The sequence below is a fragment of the Vulpes vulpes genome, chromosome 12, assembly GCF_048418805.1.
Source record: "Vulpes vulpes isolate BD-2025 chromosome 12, VulVul3, whole genome shotgun sequence".
NCBI lineage: Eukaryota > Metazoa > Chordata > Mammalia > Carnivora > Canidae > Vulpes > Vulpes vulpes.
Window position 1 is genome coordinate 178,830,768 of NC_132791.1, and position 19,243 is coordinate 178,850,010.

At 48.7% G+C, this 19,243-nt stretch overlaps 2 protein-coding genes across 2 annotated transcripts; both read left to right on the forward strand.

Annotated features, from left to right (window-relative positions):
* Window positions 1-5,398: 5,398 nt before the first annotated feature.
* Window positions 5,399-13,620, forward strand: LOC112929493 (MARVEL domain-containing protein 3). Its single transcript, XM_072731578.1, has 3 exons — window positions 5,399-5,850; window positions 8,621-8,748; window positions 12,865-13,620. The coding sequence occupies exons 1-3, from the start codon at window positions 5,468-5,470 to the stop codon at window positions 13,473-13,475; spliced, it is 1,122 nt and encodes a 373-aa protein (XP_072587679.1). The 5' UTR covers window positions 5,399-5,467; the 3' UTR covers window positions 13,476-13,620.
* A 468-nt stretch (window positions 13,621-14,088) lies between these two features.
* On the forward strand, window positions 14,089-18,940 carry LOC140594800 (MARVEL domain-containing protein 3-like). Its single transcript, XM_072731579.1, has 2 exons — window positions 14,089-14,192; window positions 18,151-18,940. The coding sequence occupies exon 2, from the start codon at window positions 18,186-18,188 to the stop codon at window positions 18,786-18,788; it is 603 nt and encodes a 200-aa protein (XP_072587680.1). The 5' UTR covers window positions 14,089-14,192; window positions 18,151-18,185; the 3' UTR covers window positions 18,789-18,940.
* The last annotated feature ends 303 nt before the right edge of the window (window positions 18,941-19,243 follow it).

Genomic DNA, 19,243 nt, shown 5'->3' on the forward strand with positions numbered 1-19,243 from the left:
CCCAGGTGTCCTGAAATGTTTATTTTTTAAGAAAAAATTTAGGTGAGAATTTGGATTAGTCTCGCATTAGGTTAGGCTCTCCTTTAGGATGGAAAATTGAATGCTAATTTATATTAATAAATTAGTTCTCAAATGGGATGCTTCATGGAACTATTAAAAAATGCAGACGCACAAAAAAAAAATGCAGATGCACAGGCTTTTGTGAGCCTGCTAAGTCAGAAGAGGCCGGGTGTACCATTTCTCCTCAGGGCTAGCCTCTCAGCTACATTTTCCCAAACCCACAAAGCATCCCACTTTCCCAGTTTAAGTGGAGGCAATGCCCTTGCCTTTGTGCTTCAGCAGAAAACTGTTATTTTACAACTCTGCATTGCAGATAATCGATAGCAATGCAAAAGAAAAAAAGTTTTGCCTATAGAGATGCAAATTCTATTTTGTCTGGTAAAGATTCAACTGATTTTCCCTTTCTTCCTTGCAAGCAATCAGTTTTGCCTCCTTCGTATGCTCATTTATCATTCCTGATCTACACTGGGCATGTTCTTCGGATTTTCTTTTGAATCTGTTGTAACACCTGCCTGATTCCCTCAGTGATGACTGAGTTACATAAAATGTTTAGCATGTGTCCATCTTATATCTGAATGAGAACTGTGATCTTACCTTTTTGGGACATTTCTTGTTAACACACCAATGGCAGGTACTTTCTTTTTCTGCTCTTTGGCCGTCTGCTCATGGTGCTCTTTGCTTTGGTTGAACAATCAAGAAGTTACCTCAGAAAAGGGCTCCCATCCTTGTTACCTTCCACCATGTGCATAATGTCAAGGGTTCTGGGAACACGGTAGATAACCCAAAGGTTTTACACTTCTAACTAAGGCAAAAGAGATGTCAGAGTATTGGTTCCTAATCTGTCTACAAAAACAAGAACATACACTAAACTAAAATTAAATAAACTCATCAGATTTTCATTGGGCTCTCACTCAGTCACCTTACTTACTCTTTTCCTCACTTGTGTGGTTGACTGATTTATCAAAAATTACACGTAGTTGGAAACTGTTATGCAGATGCTATGAAACATAAGGTCCCTGTCATCCTTCTCAGAACACAGATTCATCTGTAAGAACTAATGTTATTTATCAAACGATTAGTTATTGAGCAATGCAAATTCTCTGTGCAATGAAAATGGCAAAAAACATGGGCAGCCCCAGTGGCTCAGTGGTTTAGCGCCTGCCTTTGGACCGGGGTGAGATCCTGGAGACCCGGGATCAAGTCCCACATCGGGTCCCTGCATGGAGCCTGCTTCTCCCTCTGCCTGTGTCTCTGCCTCTCTCTCTCATGAATAAATAAATAAAATAAAATAAAAACATATCATTCCAGGGAGTTGACTGGCTAGGGAGACAGACTATACAAATAAATGTAAGTTTTCAAATAAAATGCATGTATTGAACCAAAACTGCAACAAATTTTTCAATTCAAAAAACTTCCCTACTCAGAAAAGGGAGAGGCCAAGATGAGCTGGAGTCAAGGAATGGACACTGGTTATCCTCTGCTAAGTAACAAATCCAATTTCTCCCCCTTCCCAACTTTGAAGCATAAGACAACCATGTTCATGGATCCTGTGGGTCAGGAATTTAGAAACAACCAGTGAAGATGGCTTGTCTCTCCTTCACAACTGAGTAGGAACTGAGCAGGAAAATTCAAAGGCTGGAGGTGATTCAAAGACTAGGAAGGGAATCATTGAGCCTTCATTCAGGAACCCCTGGCAGGTGACATGGGCGATCAGTTGGGACCACAGCTGGGGCTAACAGCCACAACACCCACACATAGCTTTTTCATGTAGCCTAGGATTCCTCACATTACTGTGACTGGGGTCCAAGAGGCAGGATTCTCAGAGAACCAGGAGGAAGCTCCATGGCCTTTTATGACAGGCCCTAGAAGCCATGTTGTCTCTTTTGCCACATTCTATTCAGGGCCAGCTTCACAGGATGTGACCCACTCAGTCACCTAGGACCCCATGCTTAGAACAGCCCCATCCCTGGTTTAATACTCTGCCTTTACCATCTTGAAATTCCTATTAATATTTACACAAAGGGCTCCCCATTTGTATTTTGCACTGGGCCCCACAAACTACATAGCCAGCCCTGAATCTCTTCATCCAGGTAATCACAAAGGCCTGCACAGGCTTGGGGTGGGGGCATCATTAGATAGAGACTTTCTTTTTTTTTAATATTTTATTTATTTATTCATGAGAGACACACACAGAGAGAGGCAGAGACACAGGCAGAGGGAGAAGCAGGCTCCATGCAGGGAGCCTGACATGGGACCTGATCTGGGGACTCCAGGATCACACCCTGGGCCGAAGGCAGGCGCCAAACCGTTGAGCCACCCAGGGATCCCCTAGATAGAGACTTTCTGTCTTGATGGAGCAGTGGCAAGGTTCTGGAAGAGTATGTGGGACTAGAGTTGTGACCTTTTTTAGAAAAGGTAAATTTGCCATAAAAGTTTTGTGGAGAAGTTAAGGCACTATGTGGACTTTGGAAAGACTTTGCTCCACAGCCTCCCACAAAGATATATCCAGTCCTCCTCGTTCCACAAAGCATCCAAGGAGAGTAAAAAAGGAATACTTATCTGTCCATCCTTCCACTCAGCAAACCCTTACTGAGCACATAAGGGGGAACATTTACAGGTGACTCTTAGAGACCTCAGTAGACCCGGTGTTCAGAGTGACAGGGTCTGTGAAGGCAGAAGAAAAAGCAAAGGGTGAATCACTGCTTAAAAAAAAAAAAAAACAGAGAGAGAGAGAGAGAGAGAGAGAGAGAACTAGGGGCCCCTGGGTGGCTCAGCGGTTGAGAGTCTGCCTTTGGCTCAGGTGGTGGTCCCAGGGCCCTGGGATCAAGTCCCGCATCAGGATCCCCACAGGGAGCCTGCTTCTCCCTCTGCCTGTGTCTCTGCCCTTCTCTGTGTCTCTCACGAATAAATAAATAAAATCTTTAAAAAAGAGAGAGAGAGAGAGAAAAAACCCAAATTGGAGTCATCTGCCCCCCCTCCCTGGCCTCCAGTAACAGACCAATAAGAAGTGGATCAAGGTAAAGATACAAAACAAAACAAAAACAAGGGAAATAAAAAGGTGAGGTGGCAAGGGCATTGGTTTATTTGAAAAGAGGGTTCCAGGGCCCCAGCACTTTGCCACCTCACTAACCATTCTGCGTCTGCTTGTTCGCCAGGTCTCCTACACAGTCACACCTGTCCCAGGCTCAGAACAGGCTGCTGCTGGAATAAACCCTGGCGGGAGGCCCTAGGATCTGGCCCCCCAGTGCTTCTCTAAGATAATGTCGGGCAGGTAGGCCTGGGACCACCCCCTCCTGGGGTTCCTCCTCCGTCACTCAGCACTTCTTAATCCTTTTCCAGTTTAGCTCCAAGGGCCCCATTTCCCTGGGGCTCTGCCCGAGGCCTTCCTAGGCATTCTAGTTCCTCCCTCAATAGGCCAGCACCTTTACAACCGCGGGAGTACCTCGCCCGCCCTGACCCGCTCCAGACTCCTTCATCCATCCCTTTGCCACCGGACGTCTACACCGGCATGAATCCTAGCCACATCGAATTTAGCACGTCCAAAATGAAACTCCCCACTTTTCCCCCTACCTTCTTCCCTCGGGCTTCCCATTTTGGTAAGCAGTTGCTGCCACCGCTCTCACTCCTCCACATACTTTAAGTTCTTCCTCCAAACCACAACTAGGATCCACTCACTTCTCACCAGCAACTGAGTCACTATCTCCCCTCACTCAGTTGCTCTGGTAACTTCTTAATTTTATCTCTTGCTTCTAAGCTTGGCTCCTTACCATTCAGCCTCTACACAAAAGCCAGACTGGTGTTTAAAAACCGTAAATCAGGGACGCCTGGGTGGCTCAGTGGTTGGGTCTGCTTTTGGCACAGGTGTCATCCTGGGGTCCTGGGATTGAGTCCTGCACGGGGCTGCCCCGGGGGGGGGGGGAGCCTGCTTCTCCCTCTGCCTGTGTCTCTGTGTGTCTCATGAGTAAATAAAATCTTTAAAAAATAAAAATACAGAAATAAAACCATAAATCAGGGGCACCTGTGTGGCTCAGTGCAGTAAGTGACTCTTGACCTCGTGGTCATGAGATAGAGCACCTTCGAGCTCCATGCTGGGTGCGAAGCCCGCTTAGTTAGGATCGTCACTCTCGGGCAGCCCGGGCGGCTCCGCGGTTTGGCGCCACCTTCAGCCCAGGGTGTGATCCTGGAGACCCGGGATCGAGTCCTGCATCGGGCTCCCTGCATGGAGCCTGCTTCTCCCTCTGCCTGTGTCTCTTTCTCTCTGTGTGTCTCTTGTGAATAAATAAATAAAATCTTTAAAAAAAAAAAAAAGACAGTCTCTCTCCTTCTCCCCTTCTCTAAAAAAACAATAATAATTTTCTAAAAAGTGAATCAGAGCAAGTCACTCTCTTGCTCGAAATCCTTGTGTTTCCCCCTTACTTACTGAATGGAAATGTGGCCTCTTCGCTGTGGAGACCCTATACGACCTGCCTGCTCTCACCTCTCAGCCTCATCCTATTCCCCCTGGCTCCCCTGGAACCTCGTTTCAGCTCTCTGCGTTACTCAGCTTCTCTTTCTGGAACATTCTCTCAGCCATCCCCACGGCTGCCCTCCGGGACTCAACTCAAAGATGCCTTCTCAGATCTGCAGAAAGAAACCCGCCTTCCTCGTTAACTTCTGGACAGTCTCTTCCCTTCGTGCCTTCTCGCTTCTTCTCGCTTTTCCCACACACGCTAAGAGGGAAGCTCCTCGCAGCCGCTGGAGGCCGCCACTGCGTCCCCGGGGCCTGCTGGGGGGCGCTCGCGCGTTCTGGTCTGAAGGATCAACTAACAGGCGGTAGTTCTGTGCGCTTCCAAATGTCCTCACCTGGCAAGAAGGGCGAGCCGCGTGTCCTGCGTAGGCGTTTTAAAAGTCTAACACTGTTGTAGCAGATGAACTGGCCTCAGGCCCCCTGGACGACGCAGTTAGAAGGATGGGGGGGGGGGGGGGTAGCGGGGAGGGGGAGAGCGAGAGGAAAGAGACGGCTGGGGCCGGGGGCAGAGAACTGAGCGAGGCAGCGCATGGGCACGCCCCGGGGACGCACACGCCCGTCCAGGGCCGTCCCTATGCCGCCCACCTTTCGGGGTCACCGAGAGGATGCGCCAGGGAAGACGAGGCGCGGCGGGCGGAGAAGCGAACCGGTCCCCGGGCCCCGCCGCGCGCTCGGCCCCCGCGCGCCCCCTGCCGGCGCGCGCGCCCAGGTGAGCGCCTCCGAGCCCTTCGCGCCGCTCGCACGCGTGCGCGCAGGTGAGCGCCCCGGCCCGGCCCGCCCCGCTCGGGCCCGCCCCGCCCCGCCCCGGCCCGCCCCGCCCCGGCCCTGGCCACCTGCCCGGGAAACTCGCGGTGGGTTGTTGCCCTCGGGCGCTCCGGGGCGCGGACGCGGAAGCGCGCCATGGGGGATACGCCGGGGGCTCGCGAGCCCCGGGCCCGGCCGGAAGAGCGGGACCCCGAGCGGCAGCCCCGCCCGGACCGAGGCCGTCACCCCGAGCGCCAGCGGGACAGACCCGGGGACCGGCGCCGGGAGAGGAACGGGGCCGAGCGCGGGGACGGGCACCGGGGCAGGGGCAGGGGCAGGGGCAGGGGCAGGGGCCGGGACCGGGACGCTCGCCAGGACGGCGGCCGCGGAGCCGGGGAGAAGGCCCGCAGGAGCCGGGCGCGGGACGCCCCCCGGAGCCCCGCCTGCGCCGCTGCCCCGCCGCCCTGGCCCGCGCCCTGGGAGACCCCGGCGCCGCCGCCCCAGAGGAAGGAGCGCCTGGGGCCCCGCGGCCCGGCAAGGTGAGGGGGGGTGAGGGGGGGTGGGGTGAGGGGGGTGAGGGGGGGTGAGGTGAGGGGGGGTGGGGTGAGGGGGGGTGAGATGGGGTGAGGGGGGGTGAGGTGGGGTGAGGGGGGTGAGGGGGGGTGGGGTGAGGTGAGGTGAGGGGGGTGAGGGGCGCCCCGGCCCGCGGCCTACGAGGTCAGCGCCGCTGCTCCTTCTGGCACTTAGAGGCGGCCTGGAGGGACGCAAGGCCTTACGACGCCCCCGCTTCTCGACCCGAGCCCGATTAACAAAGTAGAAACCACGGCTTTTAGCAGTGGCCGTGCGGGGCACCGGTAAGGAGGAAGAGAACCTCAGCACGGGAAAGGGAGGGGTGGAAGGAGGTTAGGCAGGTGGGGTTAACCTGAGGCTCCTCCCGACCTCCCCACACCCCACCCCGACGCGGCCCTGGGACTGCCCGGGGGCCTCAGACCCTTGCCCTGTGCTCCGAAACCAGCCTCCCGAAGTCCTGGCAGGGCCTGATAAAGTCAGCCCAATGAGGGGTTGATAATAACCAGGTGTACCCTCTTCTAGGGGCAGCTGGGAGAAACGACATTAACCAAAGAACTAAATCTCCCTAAAACTCTCCACTGAAGGACAGAGATTCCCCACCTTTGTCGGAGAAGTCTCTCTGGGCAGCCTCGTTCAAACCCCAAGATTGTCTCAGATCCCACTCCTCTGAATGGACAAACTGCCATCTCTATCTTGTAAAGCACAGAACTCCCTTAGGGCCTTGCGAGGTGAATGCATCAGCTGTTCTGGAAGACTCAGTGAGCGGGTGAGCGTAGGGATGGAAGGGAAGAGAGGAGGCAGGCCTCGGCTCCACGCTCCCTTGGAAAGTCCATCTTTTTTCCATCAAGCATTGCATCCAACTCCGCAGATGTTACCGAAGGCCCAGGCTATGTGCCAGGCCAGTAAGGAGACAGGTACTGGAGTGATGACTGCCTTCTGGCTTTTGACACCTGCCCTCTTCTTTAAGGAAGAGTCAGGCTCCTATCTGCTGTAGGGATTTGGAGGCTTAAGCTCAGTCTCTTTCCATGTTGTGTCCACACAGCGGGAAAGCTGTTATCCTGAGTTTATGTTACATTATCTAAAACCAACTAGCCAGACTTGACAGAGGTTGTGCCCGGATACAGTCACAGGCACTACCTGTTGTTCATCCCTCACCGAAGCCACATTGCATTAGTAGCTCCAGAGCTACCTTTTGAATTTCCTTATAAACCAGGGTCCTAATCCCCCCAGCCCCAAGGTGAGTGAAGGGAATGCTTTTGCTTTTTTGGCTCATAGCCAGTTGGTGGTTTGAAACCAAAGGACAATTTATCTCCACCTTTCTTCCACACAATAAGCTTTTATTTAATGAGCAGGATGAAGGGGCTAGGGCTCCATTACTTAATGGGTGAGATCTACTGACAGAGTCCACACTCTGGTAGGAGGCTGACAGGTAAACATGCCACTGCAGGGGAAACAGATTTGGAGAGAACAGATCCCCTGCCTGAGATCTGGAAGATTTCCTGGAGGATATTGACTTCAAAGCTGAGTTCTGGAAAAGGAGTAAGAATGGGAAGATCAGGAGAGGAAATGAAAGGAGTTCCAAGCAGAAAAAGAGCTTCAGTGACCTAGAGCATGGGAGTGTAGGTCATCTTTTGGGGGTGGGGAGAGCAGTTCTCTGTGACTGGATCTGTGAATGTCAAGTTGTGAGTGAAGAGAGATGAGCCAGGGCCTCCTGTGTTGTGCTAAAAGTTTGGACTTTATCCAAGGCCACGAGAGTTTAAGGATTTCAAATCCAAGAGATCCATAATGAGAATACTGGAAGGATCCTTGGAGCCCAGCAGATAGAATACAGCCCCCACCACTGCATCCCAGACAAAGCTCAGGGTATGCTGGACAAAGAGGGGGAAGGAAGGAAAGTGCTAGCACCAGCAGAGGAAGAGGGAGAGAGAGGAAGACATCCAAAGGTGTCTGTGTTGCCCATATGCCTGGAGAGTTATTGTGGATTCAGCCCTTTCCAAAGTAACAAGAGAAGGAAGACAATGTCAGCCTGGGCATCAGAGCCTAAATAAAGCCTAGCTTTATTTTATTTTATTTTATTTTATTTTATTTTATTTTATTTTATTTTATTTTATTTATTTTATTATTTTATTTTATTTTATTTTATTTTATTTTATTTATTTATTTATTTTTTTTATTTTTTTTTTTTTTCATAAACTAGCTTTAAAGAAGGCCTGGTCCATGCCGAACCGAAAAGTTAGGCTCACAAAGGTGGGTCCCTGGTTACCTGGTTAGATAGCTCCTGCAGGCGGACAACCCATCATCCAATCAGTGCTCAGAATTATTAGCACAGTGTCTTAGCAGTGTTGGGCCCCGTGTTTAGATGCCCTCTGGGGCCACTAAACCAGAGAATTCTCTGGAATACAAAATGCAGCGGCAAATTTTGTTTCTGTTCTGCACGTTTCTTTCTTTCTTTTTTTTTTTTTTAAGATTTTATTTATTTATTCATGATAGAGAGAGAGAGAGGCAGAAACACAGGCAGAGGGAGAAGCAGGCTCCATGCCGGGAGCCCGGAGCGGGACTCGATCCAGGGACCCCAGGATTGTGCCCTGGGCCCAAGGCAGGCGCCAAACCGCTGAGCCACCCAGGGATCCCTGCACATATCTTTAATGTCTGGGCGCAGCATGAAATGTTCAGTGTTCCAATACTGAACAAGCTATTGAATTTGAAACCCGTAATGGCCGTGTGTGTTTTTGGTTATAGTGAACCCACTTCAGGGAGATACCTGCCCTCGAACCCCAGGTCTGGACTAGAGGAAGTGGAATATTACCAGTCAGAGGCTGAAGGACTCCTGGAATGCCATAAATGCAGATACCTGTGCACTGGGAGAGGTGAGCCATTTGGGAGGCATTTTGACGTTTTACTGTTTGCTGATGGTTCTGGAAAGAGTCTGAGCTGGTGAAGCAAAAGTTCAAGCAGACTTCACTTTTGGGTTCTAACATTTTTATTTCTTTTTTAAGATTTTTTTTTTTCATGAGAGACACAGAGAGAGAGAGAGACAGAGACAGAGACACAGGCAGAGGGAGAAGCAGGCTCCATTCAGAGAGCCCGATGCGGGACTCGATCCCGGGACCCCAGGATCATGCCCCAAGCCGAAGGCAGGCGCTAAACTGTTCAGCCACCCAGGGATCCCCCTCATTTTTATTTCTAAAACAGGAGGTTCTCATTTAAAAAAAAAAAAAAAGGAATATCTGAAAGGTACAGGTAGATTTCCAGTGCTGCTTTTCAAATGTGCCCTGGGGGCTGAGGGCTGGGGGTCTGGTGAGGCAAGGAGCCATGCGAAGGCTTCAGATTCAGGTGGAACTGCAGGTAGAACCAGCTTTGAGCTGCCAGCTGTAGGAGGACTGAGTTAGAGATGGAAAGCCACCTGGAGGGGCAGCCTGGTAGCAGTTCATGCCACAGATGTCTTAAAATTTGTTGACTGAGATCCATAGTAAGAAATATATTTTAGGTTAAGACCAAGTTCATACACATACGCACGTAAAACGGTACTTTAACATTATTATATGCCAAGTATATGGGTAATTTCTACCCTCTTTCATTGAGAACAAACAAAAACAAAAAACCAGTTTTTAGAATGTGCACAGTTTGCAAAAACACATAAATAATATCATGTGTTAATTCCAAACATGGTACCCTGAGTTCCCATCCAAGCACAAGTCCTGGCCTTGCCAGCAAAGAAGAAAATCTGGTTTGCCAGGGTGAGCCCTTGTTGCTCACATGATTTGGTGAGAAATTTTTCTAGACTGCATATGACTAAGGGGGAAAACCTCTCAGCCTAAGGGAGAGAAATCAAGGAACTTGTACCTGTAAATCTGTTGTAGGATGATTCCAATGGTGCACATAATTAAGGGATTTTGTGGACCTTCCGTTAAAGAGCTCTAGGCAATCCAGATACCAGAATCTGCACTCTAATTTATACTTATTGGTACAACTTAATTGCTTCTAATTTGCTCAATAATTCCTGAAGCTCAGAGAGGTTGTAAGATAACCAAAGCCACACAGCTATTTAGAAGAGCTGGAATTGAAACTTAGAGCCTAACTCTAAAGCCTGAAACGGTTTACTTGCTTGACCTTTTTTTTTTTTCTTGATGATAAAAATAATAGGAATAAGCCAGAGGCTGGTTAACAGATTTCTCAGTAGAAATATGTTTTCCTCTGTGTTTATTTTACCAAGAAGCGAGGGAGGCACTTGAGACTCCTGACTAAAACACACTTTGATTTAGCTTTGACTGCTTCTGGCTATTTGGCTTTGGGCCTACAGGTTGTTTCTGAGTCAAGATAGTGAAAGGCTGGTTTAGCAGTCAGAAGCTAACCATTGAAGGCTTACAGAGGACTCTGGATGTTCAGAGACTCACATCAGGACACAATACTTGGTGTTGTGTTCAGAGAAACAGTCACTGAACACCAGGAACTTGTCTCTAGCAGGAAATGCATGCCTGGGTAAAGGTCACCCAAAGATTTTCAGCCCTCTTAGAGCAGATCTTTTGTGACTCTTTTTTCCTTATCGGTGAGATCATGTCCTCTTCCAACAAACTGGTGGAAGCAGGAGGCAGCCTATGGCCCTCCCTGACTTCCTAGGGAGACCCTGAAGTTTGGGCAGTGAGCCATACTTTTGGAAGTTCAGTGAAATAGGACACTGGTACTTACGAGCAAGTCTCCTCAGATACTAAAATCTTTAGGGGTTGAGGCTAATGATCAGATTAAAAGTATGTACAACTGTCCACGTGTGCATATCAGATCCGCAAGGGATCCTGTGCGTGTACAAGTTGTGCTCATTTATTATTTGGAGGGATGGGTGAGGAGTTGCAGGTTCCTTGGGAAGAAGGTGCATTTCCTGCTCCCCTCCTTGGCTCCCTGATTTGGTTGGAACAGTTTCTTTTTCACCTTTGTTCTTTCCTTTTCCCTTTCGACTGGTAGTGTTCAAACCATGATGTTTGCGTTCAGATTGTGGCCTGAATTGCACATCTCCCCCAGCCCTGCTTATTCTTTCCTAGTTTTATTAAAGTTAAAACAGGAACAAGGGGTTGTAGCAGCTCTGCCTTCCCCACACTGTATTAAAAATATATATATATATTTGTCCCCATACAACAAGACATTGGGAAAACTCTAAGTATCCTTTATCTTGGAATTATTTAAATTCATTGTGGTGTTACTATACTTCCTTTAAAGATATGAAGTATATTTATATTTGCTGAGATAGAAATGTTCATACTATATTCTTTTTTTTAATCACTTAGTTTTTTGGTTTCTTTTCTTTTTTTTTTTTTTTAAGATTTTATTAATTTATTTGACAGAGAGTAAAAGCAGCGGGAGCAGCAGGCCAAGGAAGAAAGAAAAGTAGGCTCCCCCGCTGAGCAGGGAACCCAACGTGGGGCGATCCCAGGGATCATAACCTGAGCCAAAGGCACGTCACTTAACTGACTGAGCCACCTAGGTGCCCCCATACTATATTCCTTAGTGAAAAAATAGATTATATAATAGTAGATAGGGTAGGACCATATTCTTCACCTACAAGCAAAAAACAGCAAAAATTATGCATATATGACAGAAGTCCAGAAGAAAAAATAATGGTCACAGCAGTTATATTTTTAATTGGTTGGATTTTAGGTAATTGTTACATTATATACTTTTGTCTGTATTTTTTTTACAATCAGTATATATACCACTTTTATAATTACAGAAAACAATAATGCTCTCTGCATTTTGAGGAAAAATCGAAGAGTGTATAGACAATACTTGAGAGCATATCATTCTGATTGGAGAATGTGTAGATGTAGCACAGCTTCATATGTAGACCAACTGGACAGAGGCACAAAATCTGGTTCTCTAAACATCAGGAAGCTGCTAACAGTCTACTCCGTGTCAGCTGACCTCCTAGAACTGTTCGGAGCATATACAATTTCCAGCTCAGAAGCACCCAGCTTTATAGAGTCCTGAGAAAAGCCACACACAAAAGAGTATGTAACTGTATGATTCCATTTACATGAAATTCTAGAAAGGCTAACCTAATTCCTAATGGCAGAAAGCAGATCAGTGATTGTCCCAGCAGGAGGGTAAGGGATTGACCACAAAGTCTCTTGGGAACTTTCTGGGCAGAAGAGCATGTTCTGTATCTTGACTCATTGTGTGGCTGGTATATTTGTCAAAACTCAACAAGCTGCACACGTAACGGTCCTTTTGTTCCATAGCAGTTATATCTCGAAGTTGCTTTTAAGGAAAGCAGCCAGCTTTGGTGCAAAAGCTGCAGCACTGTCATCCAAGACAAAGAAGCCGAGGGTCCCCAAGAGAATCTAGCCCTGTGAAAGCCTCACAGCCCAGATTTGCTCTTTGGGGAAACTAAAAGAAAACAAGTTAAATTTTAAGCAGACCTACTTAGTTGAAATCTAAGAACAATGAAACCAATTTCATTTAATTCAGGAAGCCCTGTGTGTTCAATTAACTTAATCTTTCCTGTTTCTGATGTATGTCAACCATGGTTAACAATTTGTTGTCCCTTCCATGCTTTTTTCCAACTTCACTGTATACTTTAAGCTCTGTGTCATTTCCTTCAAACTTGGAGAAGTTTCCTCTCTCAAACGGGAGAAAGCCACAAAAGAGGAGGTCACCCTTTCTTAAGTCTTTTTGGCAGGGAAGGCCTGGGGCGAGGATGTGCCTGCCTTCCATGTAGGGTGCCTTTCTTTCTGGGTGGTAACTGGCCCGATCCCTCCCACTGCCTCCCTGGCCCGCAGCAGGGCAGGTGCTCTTTTGAGGGTCACTCTTCTTAGCCCAGAGTCCCCGCACAGACATCCTTTCCAGAGACTTCGGGGAGGGTTCCCCGCTGCATCTCAGGCCTCCCGGGGCGGAATAGAGGGCCTGCGAGCTCCCGCAGGGAAGCTGAGCACCCCGGCCGCGTCTCCGGGGACCCAGGGGACCCCTGAAAGTGGTAACGCGCCCTTCTTTTGCAGCCTGCTGCCAGATGCTGGAGGCGCTCCTGAACTTGTTGGTCCTGGCCTGCAGCTCTGTGTCTTACGGCTCCACAGGGGGCTACACGGGCCTCCCCAGCCTGGGGGGCATTTACTACTACCAGTTCGGAGGGGCTTACAGTGGCTTCGACGGCGCGGCTGGGGAGAGAGCGCAGCAGCTGGACGTCCAGTTCTACCAGCTGAAGCTGCCCACCGTCACCACGGCCATGGCCTGCAGCGGGGCCCTCATGGCCTTCTGCTGCCTCCTCGTGCTCCTGGGCGTGCTGCGGGTGCCGTGGCACTGCCCCCTGTGGCTGGTGGCCGAAGGCCTGCTGGACGTGCTCATTGCCGCGGCCCACGTCCCCGCTCTGTACTTCTACTTCCAGCGCCTTTCGGCCGCCTACGCCTCCCCCGTGTGTAAAGAGAGGGAGGCGCTGTACCAAAGCAAAGGCTACAGCGGCTTCAGCTGCAGTCTCCACGGGGGGGACATAGGAGCTGGAATCTTTGCTGCCCTGAGCACTGGGGTCTTTGCCGTGGGGGCCGTGCTGGCCATCAGGGGTTACCGAAAAGTCATGAAGCTGAAGGAGAAGCCTGCAGAGATATTGGAGTTTTAGGCTTTTTAGACCGTCCTGCCCCGTGGGAGTGGTGGAAGTTACTCTCAGGGAGTGCTTTGTGGCGGGACTTGCCAGCACGTGCAGTGACGCGCCAATCGGGCATCCTGGGTGAAGCTCTGGGTTACACGGGGCAGGATTCTCTGATGGAGCAGGCCCTGGTTCTAGAGCCCTCTGTTGGTGAGCGATGAAGCAAAATGATTGAAACAAAGCAAAACCAGAGGTCAAGGCGTGGGCTGCAGCAAAAGGCCCCTGTGATTAACTCGAGGGAGAGAACCAAGTAGATCTGAAGAACTTTATCTTCAAAGTCCATGAAAAGCCATATACCCAGGAGACAACATTCCAACTTGAACTTTTCTAAACACAGCTGTCTGAAGCAGACGAGCTCCAGAGTTTTTCCACACTGAGGCCTCCGATCCTTCACCTCCTTACTGCTCTGGATGCAGGGTGTAGGGAGGCTGGGAGACTCTGCCTGTAAGTTGGAGGTAGGCGTGGGCCAAGCAAAGAGGAATCAGATTAATTCACTGGATTGCAAAAAGCTATTCTAACAAGCCCCTCACAGTGGCTTTGAAAACTCAGTAAGTGTTTTGTACCTCTTGTAAATGTACCATTGTATGAAGAATTAAACCTGACATCTGGAATTCAGGATCCATCCATTATAAAAGAATGAAAAATCTGTTCCAACAGAAGAATGCTACTTTTGGCCAGACAACTTCACGGGTCCGTATTGCATGTTAAATTATGACTTCTGGAACATTACAATATATTCTTGGTAGAAGTGAATATGTTCTTTGCTTTACATGAATCTTCTCTTTACTTCTCTTTACTAACACTCTACCCTTAAATACAGGCAACTTGTCACATTTAAAACGTGAATTCCATTTCGGTCTAGAGAATGAAATAAATGCTTGTATATGATTAGGCAATTTTTTAAAGAATCCTTAAGAAAGTGTGAAGAGTATTTGTTTCCAAAGAGAAGGAGATTTTATTTTTCATTTTAGCATAGCTTGACTGCATGTTTCAGTTTTATTTTATTTTTTATTTTTTTATTTTTAAAAAGATTTTATTTATTTATTCATGAGAGACACACAGAGAGAGGCAGAGACATAGGCAGAGAGAGAAGCAGGCTCCCTGTGGGGATCCTGACATGGGACTCAATCCCGGGACTCCAGGATTATGCCCTGGGCTAAAGGCAGGTGCTCAACTGCTGAGCCACCCTGGAATCCCTATCTATCTATTTATTTTAATATTTTATTTCTTTATTCATGAGAGACACAGAGAGAGAGGCAGAGACATAGCCAGAGAGAGAAGCAGGCTCCCTCTGGGAAGCCCAGGTTGTGGGACTCCATCCCAGGACCCCCAGATCACATCCTGAGCCAAAGGCAGACGCTCAACCATTGAGCCACCCAGGTGCACTTCAGTGTTATTTTAGATAAATAAGAACATTGATTTATTCCCCTCTTTTTTCATATTTACAAAGGCAGAAGTAGATGTATAAGCAGAGTATTACATGATCAGCCACAGAACCAGCCTCACCCAGAAAGATCCCATTTATAACAGAAATCTCATGTCTGCTCATATCTGTTCTGGCCTCCACTTCCCTCTATAGAGCCCTCTGCTCCCTTTCTGGACACTTGTCCCATCCTGCCATCGAGATAAACTGCCAGCGCTAGCAGTCACCCTTGTTCTCTTCTGAGAGCTGTGAATCATTCCGCATTAACAGCAAGGGCGGAAATATGTGAGCCTGTTTGAGGTTAGTAGCGAAGCCAGGTACTGTGCTGATCTTTAGTGGCCATATTCCTTCCACAGACCCAAGAGCACTGGACCCGGCGACAGAACATTAATCCTCTCAACTGTTGTAGCTAGTGGGGTAGTTGACAACATCTAGATTTATTTCATTTCAGCCTAGTGGATACATGCATGGATCATGACTCTACTGTTTTGGCAAAATCTGTCCCAGAAGGAAGACAAACGTTCAGCTTTCCCCATCTTGTAGTAGGACAGTATTCCCATCTCCCTTTGAGGGTGAGACGTTAACATGTTTGCAGAAGGAAAACCTAGGCAGGGACGCCTGGGGTGGCTCAGGGGTTGAGCATCTGCTTTTGGCTCAGGTGGTGATCCCAGGGTACTGGGATCAAGTCCCACATCAGGCTCCCTGCATGGAGCCTGCTTCTCCCTCTGCCTGTGTCTCTGCCTCGCTCTCCGTGTCTCTCATGAATAAATAAATAAAATCTTTAAACACACACACACACACACACACACACACAACCAAACCAAAAAACCCAAAGTAGAGAAAGATATTGGATGTAGGGGTTAACTACTCCCCCTGAATTCGAGTGATGTTTGGGCCAAGTCATTGGCTCTGCTATGGGGAACAAGTGGCCTGTCACGCTGCCTGGGTAGAGAGTGGGCACTTCTGATGTTATTTTCTGATTTAGCTTAGAGGAATGTAGCTCCTCAACTGTCAGGGCCTTTGGCTGCTGTGTCCCGTGGACCTCCTAGGAATTTGTGTGGGCCCAGCAGGAGTTAGAATCAGCAACCCCAGGAGCTGGTGCCCCTAAGTACGTTAGAGAGCTGGATTTAGCTGCCCAGTTTTTAAATGTTGAGGTACTCCCTAGGGTGTTAGGCTTCCTGATTTCTGAGAAACCACACTCCTCATTTGTCCCATTTCTTAAATCTCCCCCTAAGCCCCTTCCATTGTACAAAGGTTACAGAGTAGCATCACCATCCCCTTGTATTAACGTTTTATGATTTTCCAAGTATTTGCATGTACTTGCTTTCATTGGGGCACCCCAGCCCCTCGGGATAAGACAGGCAGCCACTACCTTCATTCGCCAGGTGAAGTGTGTAGACCCTCGAGTCCGTGACGGAGGCAAGATCACCAGCAGTGAACCGTTGGGGACGTGAACCTGGTGTTCCCCCTCTAGGGTCATATGCTTTTCTTTTCTCATCTCTGAATCCTGGAGAATGACAGGAGACAGGAGACATTCTAACAGAAGTATACCTAAGCCAAGGCCAGGGCCTCTGTCAGTGATGAATGAAAGCTGACCTTGGACAGAAGATGATATTCAATCTCCATTCACCTGTTGGTTCCTTAAACTCATCAGAAACCCCCAGGTGAACAGCCCGCATGCCCATCAGTTGCATAGACTGGTCCATCCACATAGTGGCATTGGAGCCCACGTAACAAAGTCTGTGGACACTGTAGGACCTGATCTGAAAACATCTCCAGGAACAGTAAATAAACAAGACTCGGAGCAGTGCCTGTGCTATGCTTCCTGGTGAAAAACGCAGGGAAAGGGAGATGAAATGCAGATTTGAGTGTGCTTTTATTTGCATAAAGGAACACTGGAAAGTTACTTTAGGAAGTAATGAAAGCGGGTGGGGGCAGAGAACAGGATGGACAGGGACAAGAATGATTTTTCTCAGTTCATTCCTTTTTTATGTCATTTTTTTTAGTTTTTAAAAACTTGAAACTCTGAAATAATTTTAGATTCACAAAATGTTACAAAACTAGCACAGAGATCTTGAGTATCCTCCACCCAGTTTTTCCACAGAGCTCACAGCTTGCATAACTATGGTGCGGTACCACCAGCAGGGCATTGACCATCCATAGAGCTTTAGGTTTCACCAGTTTTACATGCATTCATGTCGTCACCATGATCAGCTGTCCCATTGTCAGGCATGGCTAGGGCTTCCCCCTTATAGTCACCTGCAACCCCTCCCTGCTTAGCCCCATTCACCGACAACCATGGATCTGTGCTCTATCTCTGGAATTTTGTCATTTTGAGACTGTTACATAAATGGAATCATACAGCGTATAACCTTTGAGACTGGCTTTTTTTCTGCTCATCACAATTCCCTTGAGATCCATCCAAGTTGTGTGTATCCATAGCTCCTTCCCTTTTACTGCAGAGTAGAGTTTTCCATGGTACGACTATACCTGTTTAACCACTCGCCTACTGAAGGACATTTGGGTTTCTGATACTAGGCTATTACAAATAAAGCCACTGTGGGCTTTCATGTACATGGTTTTGTGTAGACTTTTTTTTGTTTGTTTCTTTAGGATAAATACCCCAGGAGTCCAGTTGCAGGGTCACAGGGTAAGCTTATGTTCAGGTTTTGAAGAAACTGACAAAGTTTTTTCACAGTGTCATTTTGTTTTTCAAACATGAATATTAAAAATAAAAAACTGGGGTTCCTGGGGCACCTGGATGGCAGTGGTTGAGCATCTGCCTTTGGCTCAGGTTGTGATCCTGGGTCCTGGGATCGAGTCCCATATCGGCCTCCCCTGGGGAGCCTGTTTCTCCCTTTGCCTACATTTCTGCTTCTCTCCCTGTACCTCTCATGAATAAATAAAATCTTAAAACACACACACACACACACACACACACACAAAAAAAAAAAAAAAAAAAAAAAAAAAAACCCTGGAGTGCCTGGCTGGCTTGGTTGGAAGGGTATACAACTCTTGATTTCAGGTTCTTGAGTTCAAGCCCTACATTGGGCTTGGAGCCTACTTATAAATTAATTAATTTGTTTAAAAAACAGAAACCAAGGATGTTAATGTTGAATCAGACCATGTCCTTAAAATCAGGGCACCGGTGGTACTTCTGTGGTCTGACCTAGTTTTCCTGGGTGAGTGATGTCAGTGTTAAATCCCGCATCTCTCTCCTCCTAGGTGTGGTACAGATAGTGGAGGTGATACTGAATGGGATGGTTCTCATGTGTGTCGTGGCCTCCTACTTTGTCCTTGCTGGATTCAGCGCCAGCTTCACCAGTGGTGGCGGCTTTGGAAACAACTACTACTCCCCATTTGAGGGCACGGAGCTGGAGCAGGTTCGGCAGCTGGACCAGCAGTATACGGTCCTCCGGGCACCTCTGATTTATGGTGGCGTGGCTGTGTCTCTGGGGCTGGGTGTCCTCACTATGGGTGTTTTACTCCAAGGAGCCAAAAGCCTAACCAAACTGTGGGGGAAGTGGCTCCTCCTGGAGGCCGCCTTCAGCCTCCTGGCGGCTCTGAGCTACGGCGCAGGCATTGGCATTTACCTCCACGTAGCCTTGCAGATCAATTCCACCGACACTTGCAGAGCACGAGCGAGGCTCTATGCCCGCAAGGGTCTCACCTGGATGAACTGCGAGCTGGCAGGCACGGACGGAGCAGCAGCCACCTTTGCCTGTCTCCTGGTGATCATGTATGGGGCCAGCGTGGTGCTGGCGCTGCGGAGCCACCGGGAGCAGCAGCGCCGCAAGGAGGGCCAGGCGCAGCCCCGAGAGTACCATGAGGGCCCGGAGTACCTGTGGTCAGGAACTCTCTGAGACCTTCTGGAGCCCAACTGGCAACCCACCTCCCTTGTTTCTCTCCAAAAGATGTGACCCTTACAATGACACATTAGACAACCGTGGCTTCCGCATCCTTGAGTTTCCGTACGTTCCCTTGGGTCCCAGCACGAAGCTAGATGATCACATCAGTCTTCTATCAAAAAGTCTTTGTTGGCTGAGACCTTGGAAAAAATACCTCCACCTCTGCAGCAAAGAGCAACATCAGAAGCCCGGGGCCGCCCCGTGGTGTGGCTCCCCTATGGGATGGTAAGATGATAATGACACAGAACTAAGGAGTCGGGCATTCGGAAAGGGAGGCTGCACGTCAGGGGTAGGCAGGCCCCACCGCAGAAATAGCGGGCCTGTCCTATCAGAGTCACCCAAAGAAACATGCCATTGCTCCCTGGTGTTTGGTCCCAGGGGAATGATTTTAAATCGGTTGTATGACTGAC